The sequence below is a fragment of the Semicossyphus pulcher genome, unplaced genomic scaffold (genome assembly GCF_022749685.1).
Source record: "Semicossyphus pulcher isolate SPU_LCO1_2020_fin unplaced genomic scaffold, fSemPul1.0.p SCAF_12, whole genome shotgun sequence".
NCBI classification, from domain to species: Eukaryota; Metazoa; Chordata; class Actinopteri; order Labriformes; family Labridae; genus Semicossyphus; species Semicossyphus pulcher.
The window spans coordinates 29,728,421-29,750,911 of record NW_027211626.1 but is presented as its reverse complement, the minus strand read 5'-3'; the positions used below and the strand labels follow the sequence as shown (position 1 = coordinate 29,750,911).

The window sequence follows — 22,491 nt, the reverse complement described above, 5'->3', positions numbered from 1 at the left end:
GATTAATTCCCATGCTGCTGCTGGGAATGGAAGGGTCAGGTGAAGGTCAATGGAGCAGTTAGTGAGATTGCTAGGAGATGATTGATGAGCAGCAGGTCTTTCTAAATGAATGGTACATCTGCACACCTGCATGCTGCTCTAAGACAATATCTCAAATTACTATCTTGTAGATTTCAAGTCTTCTAGAGAAAACGGAAACCAGATCTATGTAAAAGTACTTGAATGACATTAATGGATACATGAAGAAAGGATTGGGGAAATTTATTTTCTCTCCAAACTGCATTTCTGTTGTGCTACTGCGAGGGAAAGTATCGAATACAATTTTAGAAATTTCCAGATCTGGATAAATATGAGTGGAAAAAAAAGTCTGTGGTAAAATCTTTGTGTTTTAAGGCTACTGACCATATTCTGTTTTCTTTGCAATTGCATATTTACACATAGCATAAAATGTAACCATATATTAACCTGAACATCTTTTGAACATTTATGAGTTACACAGTGATGAAGTCGAATAAAACACCATTTCTGTAAGATTGTGTTTATTGTCTTCTCCTGGACAAGGCTGCAAAGGTGTTGTGGAAATGATTATATTTGACTTCTTTTAATTAATTTTCAGTTCTTATTCATGAAAATGACCAAAACAATATGGGGGGGATCAATAATATATTGTATAATGTGTTCAAGGAAAATTATAGAAGTCTACATAGCACAGATTAGTTTGCTTCTTCTTTGAGCAGAGATGTGTGACAGTGGAACATTGTCAGCTTTCTGAGTAGGAGTGAGGGCTAAACGGCAACTATGGGCTAATGCAAGTTTTCACAATTCAAAATACAAAGCCTGGCAACAAAATAGCATGCATAGACAGAATATAATATACATGTAAACAGTTTGATTTTCAAACCCAAAGATCTAGCTATTTGTACTTTGGTGCCAAATGCTAATACTTAAAATAAGTTTGGAAATGTGGGTAGTATTGCTGTAAACTCCTGCACACTGTCCAACTTACAGAAATATTTATAGCCAGGCACCTGTTTGCCTGATGATGGTCGAGCACCGAGACATTGCAAGCAAATGTATTTCCTGCAAGCTGGACAGTGTGCAGGAATTTACTTGCAATTTTGACAGATTTTTTCCTTTCCTACGCACCTGTCCGATGAAATAGATGTGCAAAGTTTTTCTCTAGTTTGGTCTGTACAAGTATGACATTTTAAATGGAAAATTTGTTGGAACTCTGATCAAAGGAAAGGCTTAGTTATCGGTGGAAACTGTAAATTTCAGAAGGCCTTAGAGGCAACTGAGAAATATCAATTTTCTATTTTTTCAAAGCTTGATCTCGCGGTTTCTTTCCTGTGTTTATGACTCATTCTGCTTTTACAAAGTTTTAGTAAAAGGTAAAATCAGATGAGGCAGAGTGAGAGAGTCATCACCAGTATTTTACATGTCTTCAAAGTTAAAACTTTTTAATTTGGCATCCTCTGTAACAGAATTTGGTTTTTCATGAGAAAACAAAGCTATCTGAACAAAGAAAAGCTAATACTTTTGGGTGGAAATTTTTTTTTTTAATTCCTTAATATATTTTTTTCATAGGAAAAAAGTTTTCCCGTCAGAAAAATGCTACAAGGAACATTTTTTCAAAGTGACTTTGTTCATCTGTGAAACGAGAAAAAACTATATATTACCTACATAATAAATATAGATAACATTTTTTCTCAGCTTCTTTCACTTGAAAAAAGTAACTTGCTCCAAGAAAAATGTATTTTTCCCTGGTAACCCTTGTCTTCCTCCACCTGTTTCCCAGTACTGCGCTTCACCTTTTTGACATAATGTAGTTCACGGTCAGGTGCTTTTGTATTTAAGGGGAAAAGTCCTATAAAGATGCTCTTGATAGCAGTAATGTACACAAAGCAGCAATGAAGTTAGAGCTAATACACAGCTGGTGTGAACATATGTGTTGGTTAAGATAGGAGCACCATCGTTCAATCAGATGGATGACTGAAAAATGAGAGAGGATGTGTTCGGTGTAGACGGTTTTTAGTTTAATAAGATTACGTTGAGCGTCAGCAACAGTTTCAGTGTCTGAAGAACTTGGTCAGTTTGATCGGACACACAGTGCTCTCAAGAATTTTAATTGCCCCTCATTGTCAGTGCACTTTGTATTAACAAGAGAACATCCGAGGATGTGATTACCTTTTATTAAATTTTTAGCCAGCGGCTTAAAAAGTCTAAGAGTCCCTGGTCAGGAGGATCAGAGAGTTGAGTTCTCCATGGTCCTTTTAACTCTGGGAATGTGACCTTGGCTGGATTCTCCTTCTGCCTCTGTGGATAAGCTGAACACACAGCAGCTTTTATATCTGTAAGGTGCATTTAAAAAGTGGATATTTCATTCTGTACTTCTCATGAATTCATGAAATGTTTCGTCTTTTTTATGGATCAAAATGCTCCGAAAAATGTGAAGTTTAAATAGGCAAACAAACATCTGGGACCAGTTGTTCAGCAGTACTCTAATCAGATTTTGGCTTTGGATTGAATTCAATCTTGAAAGAGGGGCATTTAAAATGAAAAAATGATTATTCAATTTTAGCTTCCTTATATCTCTATATATACATTATAATGATGCAATCAAAAGTGGTTTAAGTTTTTGTCTTTACACTCATTTTTTCCTCACTTTGTGGTTGTTTTGCATCTTGTCATTTTGCATCACTTTGTATTAGCTGTATTTACTGACCAAAAAAACCAACAACTTTAAATTTGAACAGAGGCTCTGGCTCCTAGATTCATCCATATGTATCTTTACTCTGATTTTCCTACAGACCCTGCAGCACATAATTAACATGTTTTCAAATAAGACTTGGATTCACAGTAAACCCTGCTTAGCTTTTAAGGTTGAGAAAGTAAATAAATTCAAAGACAAATTCTGGGATCAGTCATTTAGCTAATTATGTGATTTACTTGATTCATATAACTGTACCCAAGTTCACGACTTCGGAGAAGTAGACCAGCATTTCGTTGTTTGTGTCTTCTGCTTGTGATGAAAAGAATGTATCTGTACCTGTAAATCTTTAAAGTGAAATTAAATATGTTTGGTTTGGCAAGATTTGCAGTTTATCGTGTGGAAGATTTGTCTTCAAAAATGGCCCTGCTGACCCAGGATCAGCTTGGTGTGCCAAAAGATACTCAGCAAACCTACAAAAATGTGTGGGTCTGCCAAACTCATAAAACACCCAAAGATTTACACTTGTTCAAAAAAAGAAAGTCAAAGTAATGTTTTGTCCCACACAGGCTGTCCTTCTGTTGTATAGATTTGTCATCTCTATAATAATATCTATATTCATATCCAGCATTGAGGGCTACCTGGAGGATAGAGTGTAAAGGGGTGGATAGTATAAAAGGATTTAGTAAACTCCTTGTATTATATCAACCTGCTGTATTTGAACATAGTGTGTCTTTCCAAGCAATGGAAATCTCTGAAATTCTAATCCTTTAGTCTGGAAAGTATTCAATCTCCTCGAGCCAAAGCCTGACTTTCTGACAGCAGCTGCACTTAAACTTAACAGGATTTTCTTCAACAGTGATTCCACCAAAGCTTTTAGTGTTTCATCTTGAAGCACTTTTTAGAGATGGCAAGGCAACAGTATAGAGGCAATCAGAACCAAAGTCTCTCTTGCTGTTTAATGCTGATGTCCTCCTAGCTGCAATGCCAAACCTGCAGGTCACACTTGTGTTTCATTAAACTAAGGATAAGTACAAGCTTGGGTCATGTTTTTGCCCTTATACTTGTTTTTTTGTCTTACAGCACTGACTTCCAGAAGAATAACCCTGTCCACAAACTGACTGCAGAGGAACTCCTGGCTTTCACATCTGTAAGTCATCGTTCTTGTTGTTTCGAGGTGGATGCTAAATCCTCTTATGTCTAAAGCTTTTCTACTTGATGTATTTATTTATCAATACTTTTCATTTTACTGCCATGATTAGTAAACACCAGCGCAAAGCCAGAGGCTACCTTTTAATAGTGTTGCAGCAGCAAACTGAAGAAGACTATACTCGAACACTGTGCAAAAGTGATAAAATGACTCGCCTTAAGAAGAACTGTGAGAAAGCTGAGTGGAGGAAAATGGAACCATAAATCCTTGTTGACAGCACCACATACTACCTCACTTATGAAAGCAGTTAGAACTTCCTGTCAAGCTTAAAACTGCCCGTCAGGTACTTTTTCAGTACCACTATAACATTAGTTATCACGAACACACTAACCTACTATCTTTTGTCGTTGCCTTTCCCGCTTTTTGGTTCATTTTGAAATTATTTTTATGTTTTTGCAACAGCTTCAAATCGTAGTTGTATGAAGAAGTAGAGCTCTGTTGAGTATTTCTCAAGCAACAAAAGCAGGCTGATGCTGTCCTCTAAGATGATGTTAAATTTGAATTCTCATCACTTTTTTTGTGAGTAAATATACATAAGAAGAATGTCAGGTCTTCATAGTTTGGAATATTTTTTTTGAAAGAATGTTAAAATAGTTTTTACATATCATATTTATGGAGCAGAATCTCAGAGTTGAGTCGGTGGTTCTCTTGTCAGTTCACAGACAGGTGAGAGCTGATGATCCGAGGAGACGCATGGTCAACCTTTGTGGTGCTTTACTGACTGGACGTCATACTGTTGGATTGTAGCACAAGTCTACACAAAGAGTCACTTATCATCCATCAATGATTTAAGCTACATGTCCATTAATGGAATTGATTATATCTGAGGATACATTTGTGCTGTAAAGTCTGTGTCCTGGTTGGAACATGCAAGCTAAGTAGCATAGCTTATTAACAGTAGCATGTGGTTTATTTACACAAAACAGTTATTAGGTCAAAACATTAACACATTAGGCTATTGCTATTAGTATTAATTGAAATAGACATATATATATATATTTATATTGCTTTGTGCTAATTTTCATTATGAGCAGAGAGTTGATATTTTTTTCATCTGCAAAAGAAACACTGTCAAAATGAGTAATTCTGCTTGTTGTGATGTTATTCCTTGGGAGTAATCACAGTTTGAAGTTGGGGGCAGGAAATAACTTTGAAGCACAGATGGTGGCAGGAAGAGATGTGCAATACATGTAAATCATTACATTGTGCAATATTTTTAAGTTAAACAAAGAAACTCCAAAAGGAAAAAACATGTACTGACACTGTTAACATTTTAGTGATCCACCAAGCACCAAGGGCTGTCACACAGATTTTACAACAATTAAATTACCAATATTGTGAGTTGGTGCAAAAACTAACAAACAAGCAAACAAAAAACATGTCAATTTAAAGACCATGGGGGGTGCTACAAATTCTTCTATTGGAAATAAATGCTTTATTAACTAAATAAATACAAAAGTCAAGGCGAAGTCCATCAGCCTCTGTATCTGCTTTAACAGACTTCAAACAGTATGGCAGCAGCTGTCAGAAACCTATAGGGGATGCAGCATCCAGTGTGTGAACCTGTTACCCTCAGGCTAAGGTGAAAGCGAGGTTACTTCACTGCTTTCCAGATCTACACAGTTATTATTACACGTACACATGAGAGAGCAGGGCAGGGCACATTTTGTCACAGCTCTGCTTTCCCGTCACTCTAACTTTGAAACCTGAGCCTAAATTGCTAAACATTGTAAGACAAGAGAAGCTCCTTTTTCTCAACAGCTTCGAGCTTGTTTGGAGACACTCTCCTGCTCCAGAGACGGAATAGAGAAGTAATGGGATAGCTCACTTGTCCGATCGAGTGACGCTCCTCTGAAAGAGCTGTGATGGCCCATTCTAATGAGAGGGCTTGGCAAGCAGGAATTTCACAGGACAGGAAATTAAAAGAAAAAGGCGTACCCAGGGGCTGGTATTACCGTGTGCCAAAAACGATCTTCTAAAAAGCATAAACAAATGTAAGCTTCCTGGTTGCAAAGTGACATCTTTAACTCGGGCAGGTTTTGTCTTTGCTTTTCGAACATAAACGTATTCTCCCTATGAAGACAAAACTTTGCTTTATTTGCCATAATTGGCTCTTTTCATCCAGGTAAAAAGATGTAGCTCATATCTGCTGATGCAACACAGTCTTGATGATAATAACAAGCTGCTGTTATTTGATAATGTAGGTCGTATATACATTACAGTGACAAGACACAACAAGTTGGGATGCAGAGGCAGAGCCACACTGTTGTATATGATTTACATGCCCTTGGTTGTATTTCATGAATTACAGGGATGCATGCATATGCTGTTATTTTGGCACTCTGGTCTGTGTGTGTAAATGTGTGTGTATTTCATCTAAATATTATACAGTAATAGGCATATATCGTTCTCACATTGTTGTATTGCTTTTTTATGCTATATATCATTAACCTCAAGACACAACATCTGTATTAATACAACCTATGTCTTAAATAAATACAAGTATAAAGACATTTGCTAAAGAATACATTAAAGCGAGTCTATTTATGTCTTTCAAAGAAAAAATAATATATTGTTCTGTTAAACTGTGCCCAAACTACAGCTTTAAGATAGATTTAATGAAGTTGTGCACAGATAATCAGGGCTGTGCTCAGTTAGTAGCCAGTGAAATATGGAAGAATTCTAGTAGAGGAATTGGTTCAATATTTAGTACATTGGCTGAAGAATACCTTGTTATTTCCCCAAAGTTATCAAAGTGTTAAGCTGGGTCAATGTATCCATGCCTTTCACCATTGTTGTTTGGAATGGATTTTTGTTCAGTTAACATGTCCATTCTTAATCCACACCACAAAAATCGGATTGGCTCAATTGTTTTTAAAGTGGGTAAGAAGCCGTGGGTGAGCACAACCCCAGACCTAGAATATATATAAAGAATAATGGAACCAGGCTCTGTGTAGACAGGACAATAATAGCAGGAATGTTACCATTTTAATTAGAAGTACAACAAAAAATGCTTGTTAGGATCATGTGACCTGGCCTACAACCACTACTTTGATTGCCAATTATTTCGTGCCTCTGTCCTTCAGTATGAAGCCACAGAACATTCAGGGTATCACGGCTATGAGTAAATTAAAGAGGAGTTTGTCTGATGAGAGTCAGTGGCTGTTCTCATGCTAATACTTTGTATAAGTGTTCTTCTCATACTTATTCAAAGGTGAGAAACAGAAGTAGGCTGGAGCACACATCTCACTAACACAGTGACTAATTTCAGCATGCTGAAAGCATAAATGCCACTGAACATTAAGATGTGTTTTGATGTTAACTTTGTAACTTCTCTGTAAGACACACATGCAATTTTAAGTATGGCAAACTGAAGGTGTTTAACCATGCTTTATGAAATTAACAGGAAATGGCATTTAATTTGTTGTGTTAAAAAAAAGGAAAATCTGTGCTTTTTGGTACCTGTCAATGACTTTCTGGTGTGTAAGAACTTCACCTTAAAGAGGGTACAAATCACATTACACAGTTTTGAATTTGTTCATGTTGCAGCAGCTCACCTCAGCAGTGGCCATGTGTTTTAAAAGAAATAACTTGTTCCTGAACCTTTGCCGAAGTCTAATTGCTGTGTCCTGGATTCTGGTCAGCAGGTCCAACATATTTGTCTAATCATCCATATTGTAGCTCATGGTGCGATCCAAATGAAAATAACATGTTAGTGGGCAGAGCTGGTATTCAGCCTGTTTGTGCTCATCACTTTCTCAGAAGTTGGATTGTGGTTATTCATCCATCCATCCACCCAGCTGTGAGCTTAGTTTGAACAATAAGCTGGCAGCATATGTTGTCACTGTGTGGGATGGGAAAGCTGCAGGCAGCTGCTGGCTCTGTGAGCAGGCATCTTCCCAGCCTACATGTAGATCCAGGAATCTGCAGGCTGGTTAGATGGTTGTCACATGTCTGGCTGTCTTCATCAATGCACCATGACGATTCCACTTCCAGACATCTGTCTGCATCCTTAAATGCCTCCTGCTGGTATCATGGGTTTATTAAATGTTACTGCCTGCCACCACGTTGCTCTTCAGTGATTCCAGGCCAGGCCATTAGAAGAGACTGTTCGGTTCTCCAAAGGTCTAAAAATTGCAGTAATTTCCATGAAGTTGAATCAGTTTTAACGCTTGAGTCCAAACTAGATAATGGACATCACTCTTTATTGACAGACTTCTAAAGAGAAACCATAGAGCATTAGAAGTTGCTATTAAATGACTGAAAGACAAACTGGACTGACTAGCCTGCTCTATATTAATGTAGTTATTTGTTACAACATAAGTGCAGATTTTTCTTTTTAAAGGTTATTTCAAATATTTGAAAACTTTTTTTGCTGTACCTGAACTGAACCAATGACCTGTGTGATGTCTGCCTGAGTTCTTGTCACACTTTTAAGTTTTGACTGCTTAGGAAAAATTGTTTACAATGTACAATTACAATTTACAATGGAAAATCTTGTTTTTTGTAAATTGCACCCATATTTCGTCAAGTTCCACATTATGCAACATCTTACATCTGCCATTTATGTACACCCGCTCATGTCATACAACCTTTGTGTGGGAGATTACTCTTGACAGGTTAACCCCCGGTTAACGGCGCCCAAGTTTGTTGGCTAAAGTCAATTAGTTAATTTGCCTTTCTGGGGAACCATCTGGAGGTTGGGCTGATGTGGCGGATATTATCTTTGCTTACCTTATATAAGCCTTTTCCCCCACAGTGTTTGTTGATTGATTTTCAAAAGGCTTTATCTATGGAGTCTCAGAAGATATGTATAAAAATGAAACGGGTTGTCCCATCTTTCACGGGGAAACCTGGCTGCCAAACAACCATGGCTTCTCTAAGATGTCGTTATGGAGATGAGATCAATACAGTTTGGCAGCCAAAAGTCAGACAAAGGGGGTTATGTGATCCCACCTATGTCCAGGTCCCACCTTAAGACCACTGAGCATTACCACACAGCCTGCTTCCACACAGGTCTTATCTGACTGATTGTCTGTCTGATCTCTCACTACAGCATGACTGGCTCATAAATTAGGATTAAGCTGAAGGGACATGACTGTTTCTAAGAGAAATATTGATTTTGGAAATCTCTAGTCAGACAGAAAGTAAGAAAGTAAAGTAGCTATGAGGGTTCATGTGATGCCATGGGGTTGTTGTTGTTGCTCTTGTACCACAAACGTATAGTTAGTCCATCTTTCTTCTGGTGTTTTAGCCTCATGTAGCGTGTGCTTATTATGATGGGCAATTTTTTGCAATCAGTTCAAAGAAACTGTAAATGAAATGGGGCTGTTTGAGCACCTTGAATGCCTGTAACCTGCTATAGTGGCTTATGTGGTAAATATATGGTAAACACTCACTCATGCTGACTCTGAAGATAAAATCGTCCTTTACATCTTTTTTTTTTTAACTGCACTTTTTGCTCATTTGTGTAAACAGTCTTATGAAAAATGATTATCATGCCTTATTATTTCATTTTAACTGCTCAGTGATTGATGTTGCTACTGAAACAACTGAGTAATTATGATAATTTACTGTTGCGCTAAAGACTCCAGCAAGAGTCGCTAAGCATCCACAAACATCATTAGCGTTTGTTCATCTCACCTAAAACCATGTATCATTTTCAATGCATATTTATATCCTCATTAATATACTGTAGGTAGAAAGTCACTGTTGTATAACTTGTTCTAATTAAAAGATGAGCCAAAACCTGAGTTCACATCAAAGCTAGAGTCGCTTTCCCTCTCTATCTGCCAGTATATTAGCAGGATACCCCTTTTTTGTTTTCTACCAGGTTGTGTTCTTTCAAGATCTCTACAGTTTGTCATTTATAGTTCTGTATTTTCTGTATTTTATCTTCTTTTCTTTTTTTCTTTCCATCTAAAGAGGGACAAGAAACTATAGTAAGCCCCACTGTTAATTTCTGTTAAAGTTAGATTTTCTCCTCTCATGGTGAAGAATTACCTAAGAGGATACTGATGTGAGTCTTAAGCCGTTTTCCCACTGGTTAAAAAAACCTGCTAACACCCGGCTTTTTTGCTTAATGGGAAAGGCTACAATCTGCATTCAGACCCGGGTCAAATGACTCTGCAATAGATGGGTGATGCAACAGAAAAGAGACCTTAAGCAGGATGCTCCACTTCCTGGGTCTGAAAAACCTGCGTCAATGTGCAAATTTCGTGGGAAAAGGGTATTGGTTTATTTTGTGTATTTTGTGATCATTACTTATTTCTGAAAGGACACCGATGACTATAATCATAAAACAAACAAAACTTGACTGTTAAACCATCAGAATAGGACAAACTATGGGCATGGATTATTATTTGCTATGCTTCTTGAATGACTTAATCTTGTCCCTCCTATGTCTCTCTGCAGTGCATTCTGTCTCAGCCAAAGTTCTGGGCTGTAGAAGTCGCAGCACTCTGCCTCAGGAGCAAACTGGAAAAAGGGAAATCCCGACGTGTGGAGAGAGCCATGATGCAAACCCAGGTAGGGAGATATGATTATATGTATATATTTATATAGAATATACTTTTAGATCATTTTGCGGTTATTGGATCGAAAAGCTGAAGAGAGACAGGAAATGTGGGGAGGAGAGAGTGGGGGATGACATGCACCAAATGATCACAGGCAGGGCATCAAGCCTGCAATCAACATGAGCCTCTGTATATGGGGGGCCTGCTCTACCAACTGAGCTGAACCAGCGTCCAAAATAGTCTAAGCGGCAGGAGTACTGTAAAGCATTTTTTTTTAAATGTTAGCATTCACAAAACTACCTTTTCTACCAAACCTGGCTTTGACTTTAAAAGACTACCTTACAGAATGTTTATTTTCACATTGTAGGTTAATGAAAAATGATTGTTTCGGTTATGTTACATTATTCCTACATAAATGAACAAGCAATTTTATTTTATATATTTGTATAGTTTTATAATCGCAAACTACATCGCAGTACAACCTGAGATGCCAAATAAATTATCTAAACTAAATTAAAAGGATTTTTCCCACATTAGTAGTTGTTGCCTGCTTTCATAGCTTGCTATATAGCCACGGCGTAGACAACAATTTTTAGCTGCACCGAGCTTGGCCACAGAACATTGGCACCAAATGCAGGCATAATTCACTGTATACAGTATTCCTAACTCCAGTGATATGGGGCTAGCTATTTGCTTGACACATCCTCTTTTTATGTCAGAAACATGTAGCTAACCTTTGTTTATGTTTGAAAAGAACTGTAACAAACACATGATCCATTAGTTTGTTTGCCAGTGCTACTTCTTGTTTCAGTCTTTTCTGTGAAACATTGACGACTTTAAGCTTTATGTTTATGCAGACTGAATATTTTTTCTCAAACAAAGCTTTGAGATTCTAGCTATAACAACTAACATCGAATGTGTATAATTTTTTTGATTTATCCTTGTGTCAAAGACGTTGAGTGTCATCATAGATTGAACCTGCAAGGCTTCACACAAAAGATAATCGCAGTACAGACAGATCTCCTCACCCACCCCAGATCTCAGGCACATCAGGATTGTTCTCATACACAACTCTGAGTGCACACTGTCAGAGTCGGATACAGTTTCCCAAATGTATACAACATATGCCAATAGGTTTTTTTTTAAATCTTAAAATTACTTTTCAGCATATCCATCTAGTCAACAAGAGTCATGATCTTTTTTTACATTGGATTAATAAACATATCTTGCGTTTTCCCCAATGCACAAAAGTCATCCATCACATAATACTGTTTGTCACTGCAAGCACAAGCTTTATTAATGGTGCATGTGCTATATGTAAATCACATGCCATGAGTAATTTTATCCCTACATGTGTAGACGTTTGAGCCCTTACTTTACAAGACTACTATTGAGTCCAAATTAAAAGAGCTGCAGAGCGGCTTGACTCTGCTCAGAGAGTTATTGAGTAACCCTGTTCTCTCTTTCAAAACAACCCTGAGCACAAACAAAACCATTAATCCACCGCAGCTCCAAATGTTACTTTGGATGTTTATCAAAAACATCCTTGAAAGACAGAACACAGGCGGCTTTATGGGATTACGAAAAAGCAGTAGAATGAGTTATAAGACTCAAACACCTGCTGGGAGACAACAGCGACTGTGCTCTGGCTGAAAGAAATAGATAAAACATGGATTGTGTTTCTGTTTTGTGCTTGTTGTGTCTCACCTTGTCTGTTACTCATCGGACTGCATGTCAAAGACCAAAACATATTGTCATATCTATTTAACTTTTTCTGGATCACAGTGCCGCATCATCCAACAAGACACTGTGTTTGACAATGAAATACAAGAAGTGCACATTCCTGTTAGATTACTTTGTAACATGAGCACTGTATCTGTTGTTTATCACATAATCTGTACATGAAAAGATAAAGTTGTTGTAACAGATCTTATTTCCTTGTCTCACTGTTTTTGATCAACAATCCCCCTTGGTCCAAACATTCCCAGCTTACAAACTTTTTTTCCAGTTTCAGATTTTCAGTGTGTATGTCTGGCTCATGGTTTTGATTAAACAAACTGAGGTTCAACTTGCGTGAGATTTGGCCACAAGATCTCATAGCGCGAAAAACAAAATCACATGACAGTCATGGGCAAAGGCATAACAACATGCCGAAAATACACTCGTGGCCAAAGCCGACGCTAACAGAGAGTAAAATAAACTTCATGGACGCACACACAATAAAAAAAGGATGCGCTGAGTCGTGCTGCGTTCAGGAGCGCTCAGAAATGTGAGCGATCAGAAACGTTTCTACACATATTTTTAAAAATCGATCTTGAGACTTTTTAATCGATATTGGGTCATTCAAATAACAATCGATTTGAATCAGGAAAAATAGATTTTTTTAAACCCAGTTCATCATAGTTTATAAAAACGCAGCGTGGGGAGACACAGACGTTTAAACGTGGATCTGTGTTAATCACGCAGATCTTTCTGTCTGTAACTGTTAACAGAGACTCCAGTCTCTAATGAAGGTGTATGAAGCTCCTTGTAAACATATTTATATATATATATTTAACTTAGAGATATTGTCCTATATCTATCAGTGTCAGGTAATTGCCATTGAATGAGATGGACGAGAATCAGATCAGCTGAATAGCTGTGATAGACTTGACAAGGTTTCCTCCCAAGTCAGTTTCACTGTTCGCTCTTTGTCTCTATTGATGTTCCCTAAGATGTGTTGTTGAGCACCAAATGATGCCTGTACATTCTGTAACCCTTATAATATTGAGAGCCTGCATAGCAGACATTTGTGGTTCCAGGCAATAGGTGTGACTGGTTATGTATCTGCTGTAATCACATCTCAATTGGTTTTATAGTTAATTTGTGACATGGTGAACAAAATCTCATTATGGTGAAGACATCAGATAAAACACCCAGCTGCAGAATTTCCTCTCCTGTTTTCCTTTCCAGGTGATAGTAGACCACTTTGAAGACAACAACTGTCCTGTAATCGAGCGGCTCAAGCTCTTCTACTGCTGCCAAGCTCCTCCCAGATGGGCTGTCCAGGTAACGAACATTTCTTTTTCAAAAGCCTCGCCTAGTTTCACACAAAAGCAGGCTTCTGAGTTTGCTTTGTGAATTTGGTTTTTACCTAACTACATCTACCACTGACTTTACACTGCATGAAAATGACAAACCACCATCAGGGTCTTAAATATTTATTTGTTGGTTACATACATGATGTCACCCAAAGTTAGCGCTATGTAACACTGCTAAAAAAATGAGAAAATGCTAAAGGTAACAAATCACACATGTAAAGTCAACATCCTCACCAATGAGTGATATAAAAATAAAAGAATATCAGCATTGTTCTTGTATTACAGGGCTACAAAGAGCTAGTGAGACTACAATCATTTTTCAAACTGTTCAGATGTTTACAAGCAATAGTAGCGGTAGCTAACATTATTCTAAACTTTGATATAGGAGCATCTTTGCTCCCGGAACATGGCCTTTTGCAATGACACCTCTGACCCCACAATATAAAGTACTTAGCTAATACTCTCCCTAATTCTTGGCCTTGTAAATAATGCTACATCACTCTTGTTGGTTAAAAGCCAGTAAGCGATTATGCGTATGTTAGGGCATAAAAACAGCTTTTGTATCTTTACAGACCTGCTGTGAGAAGTAAGAGTTTCTAGGTTTTCATGAATTTCACAGTTTCTCAGTCTGACTTGCTTTAAATTACAAAATGCTAGCTCTCAGTTTTGAGTATAATCCTTAGAATTGCTGTTTATGCTGAGGGGGACAACGCTGAAGCACAGGAGAAAAATGGGATGGCTTAAGGTCTCACAGGGATTGTAAAAAAAATGTACTAATGAGATTTCATGACACATTTGCTGAACCACAAAGCATCATACGATCTATGAAGGCCAACGTTAGACACCATAACACAGCCCAGGATCGGGAGCAGCATAAAATGGAGGGAGCAGTAAGTAGAATAAGCAGTAATAAAAAGATTTAGACCTGTCCAGGAGATTGAAGGAAGGGGGGAGTGCTGAAGAGAGAGAGACAGAGATGTTGGGGAGGAGACATCGCCCAGGCGGCATGTAATAACTGATAACAGCAATAAAGCTGGAATTGAAGAGTCCCTATTGCCGCCTGAGGACTTGAAAGTGGGTTGAGGCGGAGGATTGCAGCAGGCGCTGTGATGCATTTTCTCCACACTAAAAAATGTACTGAAGGCCTTTTTATTGTGTGTGTCTCATATACTGTAGTGTTACTGTGTACTGTGTTAGTACACATTACATATATTACATTTTACACTATAGCTGCCAATTCTTCAGCAGCTGTACTACTAATTTCCTCCCCTTCAGGCAGCTTTTGGTTTTCATTCATCTCAAACTGGGATAAACACATTCAAACATGCAACACTAGTCAATATTTGTAGTCACTCTAATGGTGTGGCTTTAGGGATGGAAAGGTTGGTTTGACTGCAGGCTCATTAATCCACCACTTGGGTCCAGAGCCACAATAATTATTGGATGGATTGCCATGAAATGGGGTTCAGACGTTCATGCGTCCCACGGGGTAAATTGTAATAAACTCGGTGATCTCCCGACTTCTCTTCTAGCCCCATCATCCAGTTTTTACATTTCTGCCCTTTATTTAACCAGGTTAGTCCATTGAGATCTTCTTGTTTATACCTTGTTCAGATCTTTTTGAGGGGGCCCTGACACAATCAACATATAAATACAGGCAAAATCACATAGAGTGGCAACTCTCAGACTTTGCCGTCTCTTTTTAGGAATGTGATTCTAAGTAATCAAGTTCCATTTGAATGTGCCTCAAACCCTTCACTACATTTTCAATCAAAATCAGCTCCTCTTGCTGCATCTCTGTCTGCAACTTGTTCCAGGCTGAAGGAGCTGAGAACATAAAGGACTTTTTGCTAGGTCCAATGTAAACCTCAGGGCGGATAGTAGGAGGGAGGAATGTTGCTTCAAATAATTTTATTTATTCTAATTATATTCAAGAATTGCACCGTTTCTTTTTCTTTTTTCTTTTTTAAAGATTATTTTTTGGGCTTTTTTGCCTTTATTCGATAGGAAAGCTGAAGAGAGACAGGAAATGTGGGGAGCAGAGCGTGGGGGCTGACATGCACAAATGATCGGCAGACCGGGAGTCGAACCTGCGATCAGTGCGACGAGGACTGCAGCCTCTGTACATGGGGCGCCTGCTCTACCGACTGAGCTAAACCAGCGCCCCCCGTTTCTTTACCTTTACTTAGTTATTATTTTATTTTATTTTCCATTATTGTCAGCTGTAGTTGTGTTTAGTGCTTTTAAGTAAATATAGGTATGCTAACCTGCTAAACTAGGTTGGTGAACAAGGTAAACATTATACCTGCTAAAAATCATGATGTTGACATGTTTATTGTGAACATGTTAGCATGCTGACAACATTACAAAGCCTCTAGGGTTTTAGCCTCTTCTTCTTGTTCTTTTCTTCTCTACAGAAACAGCTCGCCAGCCTGCTGACAGACCTTGGCTGCATCAGTTCAGCTCTGCTCATGTATGAAAAGCTGGAGCTTTGGGAGGATGTAGTTATCTGCTATGAGAGGCTGGGCCAACATGGCAAGGTATGTAAACATACACACAGTAAGACACACACATCAGGTATTACTGCTTGTTCTTTTACCAACGTATGTTGAATAACATATCTGTTAATTGTCTGTATGTTAACTAAATCAGTATTTTAAAGTCAAATCTAAAAGTTAAATTCATTACATATGTAGTGGCATGTTTCTTGTGCTTCCAGCTCAATCAAAAGAAGCATTCTGTTTCTGCTTTACTAAACACACATTACTAAACACACTCTCTCCCAGTAATTATGGCTATGCTGTATTATCCTTCACATTCCCTTTAAAACTTTTTACTATTTACTGCAGGTAGCCTGGACCCACTTTATTTCAGATCAGTTTTTGTATGTCAGGATGCACTGATGCACTCAAGCTGGTGAACATCATTTTCACCATGCAGTTGTACTTGTGGATAGCCAAGCAAAAATCACAGCATATCCATACAGACATAGTGCTGTGAAAATGATGATGGCATTAATGCTGTCTGTGGAGGTGGAGCCGGGGAATGACCAAAGGAGTTTTTGAATTTGTAGAACTGTATTTCATCATTTGTCATGTGGCCATCCTGGTTGCTGTTGCTGTCAAGTGTCAAGGACTGAGCTTCATCTTGAGCAGGAAACCCCAGTACCACCGCTCACACACTCACACGCACACGCACACGCACACGCACATGCACACACAAAAGCAGTGACAAAGTTGGGTCTCTGCCCTGTGGGAGGTCGCCCTGCTTTCTCAGTGTTGGAGCTGAGTGATCTTTTAATACCCAGCACTTCTCGGTTAAGACAAGCTGTTTATCACAATGAAAATGCTGCTGAAACCAAACACACCCACACACACAGACACACATACACACAGAGAGATGTTAATCGGGTGCTTGATGTGGCTGAACCAGCTACTGCATGTTCTTTCTTTTCTGTCCATCCATCTATCTGCTGTTTACTGTTACAGCTGCACTTTCCTGGTGATATCAAATCAAATCAAATCAAACTTTATTTATATAGCACCTTTCATGCAAAAAGAATGCAACACAAAGTGCTTCACAGAAAAATATATGGTGAAGCCATTACACACACATCGGTTCCAGTGGAGCATTATCAGGATAAACAGAATTCACAAAATCTACAGCACTTCCATGAAATGTATCTCTACCAGAGACATAAATACTTATTTCTTATCATTTATAATTAGTTTTCTTTTGATTTATTAACATTTGTCTATTTTACTTTAATGTAATTTTTTGTTTATTACTCCATCCATTATTCTAGCATTTCATCTATTCATCCAAAGTCTTCCACTTATCAGCTGCAAGTTAGTCCAGACATCCCTCTCTTCAGCAACACTTTCAGCTTCTGAAAATGGGGGGGTTTCAGGCCAAATGGGATATAATCGCACCCAGGGTGTTCTTGCTATACAGGGGTCACCTTCCAGTTGGACGTGCCAGTAAACTTTCAAAGGAAGCCGCCCAGTCAGCAACCTAATCCCAAACCATCTCGACTGGTTTATTTTAGACCGATATACCTTAAGATCTCACGTTTCATTTTACCATCACAACCCTTCAATATCATGACCAGACTCTGTTTGAAGGGACAGACCTGAAGGGACAGACCTGGCAGGGATTAACACGAACCAAAACCGTGTTTAACTCTGTGCCGGGAAAAAGGAAGTAGTAAACCTGCAAGGGTAATGAGCTGGTCGACTGTTCCGAGGCCAGAATCCATATTGTTCCTCCTGTTTCCTCGGTTTGACGATATGTCCATGCCTTCTTTTTAGCACCTTGGAATATACATTTCTGATGAGAGATTAAACTCAGTAATAACAGAATAATTACAGCACACACTCTTCTCGTTCTTTTTTCCAAAGGGGAACAACCACCCTTGTCTGCCACTGTAAAGGCGCTGTCACAGACCTTCATACTTAAGACGTGTGTCAGCCAGACAGCCCATATATGTCCAAATCTAACTTGTCTCTATGGATCTCAATCTGTGCTCACCGGTACCCTTGTGCTTAAAAAGTAAAAGACATTCACCAAATCCTGTTGCATTAAGATCATCTCTAGCACTAAGGGACCTTGTCGGAACCCTGAAAAACTAGAACAGAACAAAAAACAAGTAACTGAAGCATGATTCCTCACTTTCCACTGCTCCACAGTCCTGAAGTGGAAGTGTATGCCCAGGAACTCATGTCATAAAGCTTCTTATTCACCTTTGGTGTGCTGTTTTTGCTTCCTGATGCAGCGTGGAATTCTAGTGAATAGTGCAACAAATAAAAGTTGAGCTTTTGCACTTGTTGTGCCCTCTTTATATTTGCATGGCCACAACTTTGTTGCTCACGGACTTTCTCTATTCGATTCTAAATTTCTAATTAATTTGGCTTAAGCACTTATGCTCAGTTTTTAGTAGGGGTGCATCCATCCGTTTCCAAAAGCTGATGGATGTTGACTTGGGTTAGCCTTGAAACAGAACTGCTTCAGCTAAGGAGACACAATATCACCTGAGATGCCACCTCTGTCCATCAATGTTTAATTGCAAAGAAGAGCCACGATGTGCTCAGTGGACACAACCATGTTGCAGTTACCACAAGTAAGTATCTGTGACTACTGTGCTGACTTATTTGGGTTTCTTGGCTGCCAAACTTAGAAGTTACAGCAGGCTTTGTGTAAGAGTGTCCAATACATATTCAAATATATTAATTTAAAAAGATGAAAGATTTTATTGTATTGCTTTACCTGCATTATGTAAGTGCTGAGTGGTGAAGACCCAAGTATGTGTGAGAAAACACCACCCGTGCATTTAAGGGTTAAGTCCTTGAAGCTCTGCATGAAGGACTGTTTACTGTTACTGAACTCATCAGCTCTGAGTCCAATGTGAGTGCTGTTGGGTATGAAGGTGGAATTTGAAAAAGGTTTAACTCATCAAATCAAATCAAATCAAATCAAATCAAACTTTATTTATATAGCACCTTTCATGCAAAAAGAATGCAACACAAAGTGCTTCACAGAAAAATTAAAATCATATCACTAGAATTAAAAATGAAGAAAATTAATTTGGTCAGTGGCCAATAAGTATTTACACAAAAACAGTACACTACAGAAACAGTACAAAATGACCTAAGACACAGGAGTCATCAGCAACCACTCCCAATTTTCTGCCCCAGCAACATTCCCCCTCCCCATCCCAATGTTCACACACAGAAAAGACAAAAACCTGTGGAAGAGTAACATCCATTACATGCTTTCACCTGAAAAGAAGATAAAGCATTAGTACAAAACCAGAAACTGAGAGACTGATTAATAACAAAGCCAAATCACATACAGCAAAGATTAAGTGCTGGTAGGACTACACCAACAATAAATTGCATAGAATTGGGCTTTTTATTTTGTGTAGCAGTACCTGATCCCTTTGACTGAGCTCATGTCTGGTGTGCGGGATGATTGCAGTTAATAAGGATGCAGCGACTCTTTTTAAATTCTATGCTAGTTGGCCACTTCTTGACTGGTACTTATACTAATTCTTGCAATTATGACACAAGCCATCTTCACAAGGATGTACTGTAGATTCCTAGGCAGTTGGCTATAAAGAGCATTCCAGGTGATGACTTTCTGTGCTCATTTTTGGGATCATGTAAAAATACTGATTGTTTTGAAAGTTGCACAACCCGTTGGTTTGCTGGAATTCTGACTTCCTGAAATCTATCCAACAGAGTCGGAGATTTCAAAACTCAAGGAGACAAAGAGACATTTTTCCTTTTGATCATGTGTGTCCCTTGGTGGATGTTGTCTGCCCACTCTTTAATGGCTAACTCCATTAGTATAACATAACCATCTAACAGGGAACACAAATCATTTCAAGCTAGTCCCACTAACATGACAGTGAGTTCAAGTTCACTTCCTTGCTAACATTACCGTTTGATAGTGTTATGTGATATAATAAGAAATGGTAATATTAACTTACTAACGGTAATTTTAGATGGCTAACAGTCATGTTAGCTAGAAATTGGTTTGCTGTAATGCTAACGTTAGCTGTTGTGAATTCACTGTTGGTACCTAATGTGTCAAATACGTTGTTAAACCTCAAAATGTGGCCCGATGTCCCTCTGGATTTTCACTTTCTATTGACTTTCATTTGCTGATCAGTTGGGAAGCTGTGAAATGATATGTTTCTCAGATTTTCTGCATTTATATGATTCACAAACCCATAACACAGCAGAAAAACATTAAAAGTGTATATGAGCCTTCACCCTGAGAATGACATAAAAAAAATGGCTGCTGTGTGAATATTCTGTATGAAACACCTGGTGAACTACAAGATTCACCAGTATAACTGCAGCAACTGTGGGATCCTATCATGTCAACATGCAGCAGAATCTGTAAGGAATGTTTCCAGAACAATCTGTCATGAAGAGAGCAGGCTGGTCTGAAAGTACAGAGGGGTGTTGCCCAGAACAGGAGTGTAGATTACAGTGATTATATTTTGATGAATTCATCCTTCTCCATGTATGAAATGTGCCTTAATCCAAATCACTCAAAAAGATAACACATTTTGCCTATATGATGTATGTGAGCCTGTCACATCATTAGTCCTCAGAATGTCTTCTGCGCGGCCATCTTATGTCCATTATAAACCATCTTTTGTGTTCATCTCTGGCAAGACGACAGAGTATGAAACTGGATGCTGTTAAATATGGCTAATGCTTTATTACTCTCTGCATTATGCAGACTGGAATGCACGATGTACATTTATTAACATTCACATGCTCAGTATTCATACATTCAGAATAAAATGTGTGCATTATATGGTCATTAGAATGCACACACACAATCTTCGCTAATATAATATGCATAAGCATTTATATTGTATAGACGGGTAAACATGTTTGCATACAAACACACTCATCAATGCCGACGTGCAGACAATCACGTGTGTGTGGAGAGTGACCTGAATGTCTAACTGTGTCTGTCCAGAACCCTCAGTGGGACTCCTACAGGCTGCCAGACCTCCGTTATTCAATTACACCCTGCTCTGTCTTTCCAATTTGATTACCCCGGTGCTTTTGGCTAATAATAAAAGTCTCCTGCTCCCCTCTTGTCTTAAATCATGTGCTGTGGTAGTCCCAGCCAATAGTGCATGTTATGTAGTCAGTGGGATTCTGAATAACAAGGCAATCTATTTGTCAGGAGGGGTCTGGTTTCTGCTTCTCTTTTCTTGACGTCACATTGACATTGTGTATCAAGGTAATACATTCATTAGGTACACCTGAAAAATCTAATGTAATCCAATACACCAACTCAGCCATGAGATTTGCTTTTATGTTGCCTGTAATGTACAGGTCTTATTTCTAAGCTGTCATAGAGGTGTTAATTCAATGATATTTCAGCATCAAGGTCATAATTGGTGGTGGGGCTGTTCTAAGCTGCATTTTATTCAGAGGTGTTTCTAATACTGTGGCCCCCTCATGTATGTAAATAGGGAGGACATGAAATTACAGACACATCTCAATATGAATTAGTTCAGAACAACACCACCTTTAACTATGGCCTCAGTCATAAACATCATTGAATTTACACATTTCCGACTCTCAACAAAACCGTTGAGCGTGTGAACTTTAACTTAGTTCAGATGCCGTGTTTTCCACTATCAAAATACTACTTGGTAAACAATCATCTGCTGGAAACTTGAGCCACAGACAAACCTTGACTGCAGGTTCAGTTACTTGATCGACCCTCTGATGAGCTGATAAACTTTTGTGTTTTAAATGTTTCAGATTTGTCAAACATTTTGATTATTTCCAGATTTACTTGAAAATATTGAATATTTTTAATGTGGTTTCAGACTCATAGACCCCAAATATAGAATAAGAATATAATTTGGTATTTTTTTTTACATTTGAACAGTAGTTTGAATTTCAAGTTTAAGTGATGGCACTAATGTGGTGTGTTAGCAACACAATACCGCAATGCCAGAAAAAACGTGTATGGTTCATTATCTTCAGTGTACAGCATGTAATATAAGCTTTGTGTATCATCTTTAATTGCAGAATGTAATTTTGGTTAAGACCTGTTCAGAGCTGTGTAGTTAAAATCAGAGTGACAGGGTTTTTTGTTTCCAGGCGGGGAAGCTTATGGCCTCAGCATCAACCCTCTGACAGGAAGATTCTGCAAAGGAATGCAGTGAAACTCTGTCAGACCTCAGAGGCCCTCAGCCTTCCAGTGGTTAGACTGACGCACTACAAAATCACAATCAAGATATAGGGATTTGGAAAGGGAAAACAATCTACTCATTATTCCTACTTAACAACATTGTGAGCCTCAGCTTGTCTTAAGCAATCCAAAGCATGTGGTGACATGGTGAGGTGCAATGAGTGCAAATGTCAACAGGTGATTTGACTGTCTTTTTACTTGTAACATAACTCCTTCTTAATTTTCTCAGTGTTTATCTGT

The 22,491-nt window shown here is 38.4% G+C and overlaps 1 protein-coding gene across 1 annotated transcript in view; it reads left to right on the top strand.

Moving 5' to 3' along the window:
* Positions 1–22,491, top strand: part of ttc27 (tetratricopeptide repeat domain 27) — a 71,693-nt gene that overhangs the window by 30,351 nt on the left and 18,851 nt on the right. Inside the window, exons 9-12 of the mRNA XM_069658665.1 lie at positions 3,794–3,860; positions 10,335–10,448; positions 13,388–13,483; positions 15,933–16,055. Coding sequence (XP_069514766.1) covers positions 3,794–3,860; positions 10,335–10,448; positions 13,388–13,483; positions 15,933–16,055 — 400 coding nt within the window. The remainder of the gene's footprint in view (positions 1–3,793; positions 3,861–10,334; positions 10,449–13,387; positions 13,484–15,932; positions 16,056–22,491) is intronic.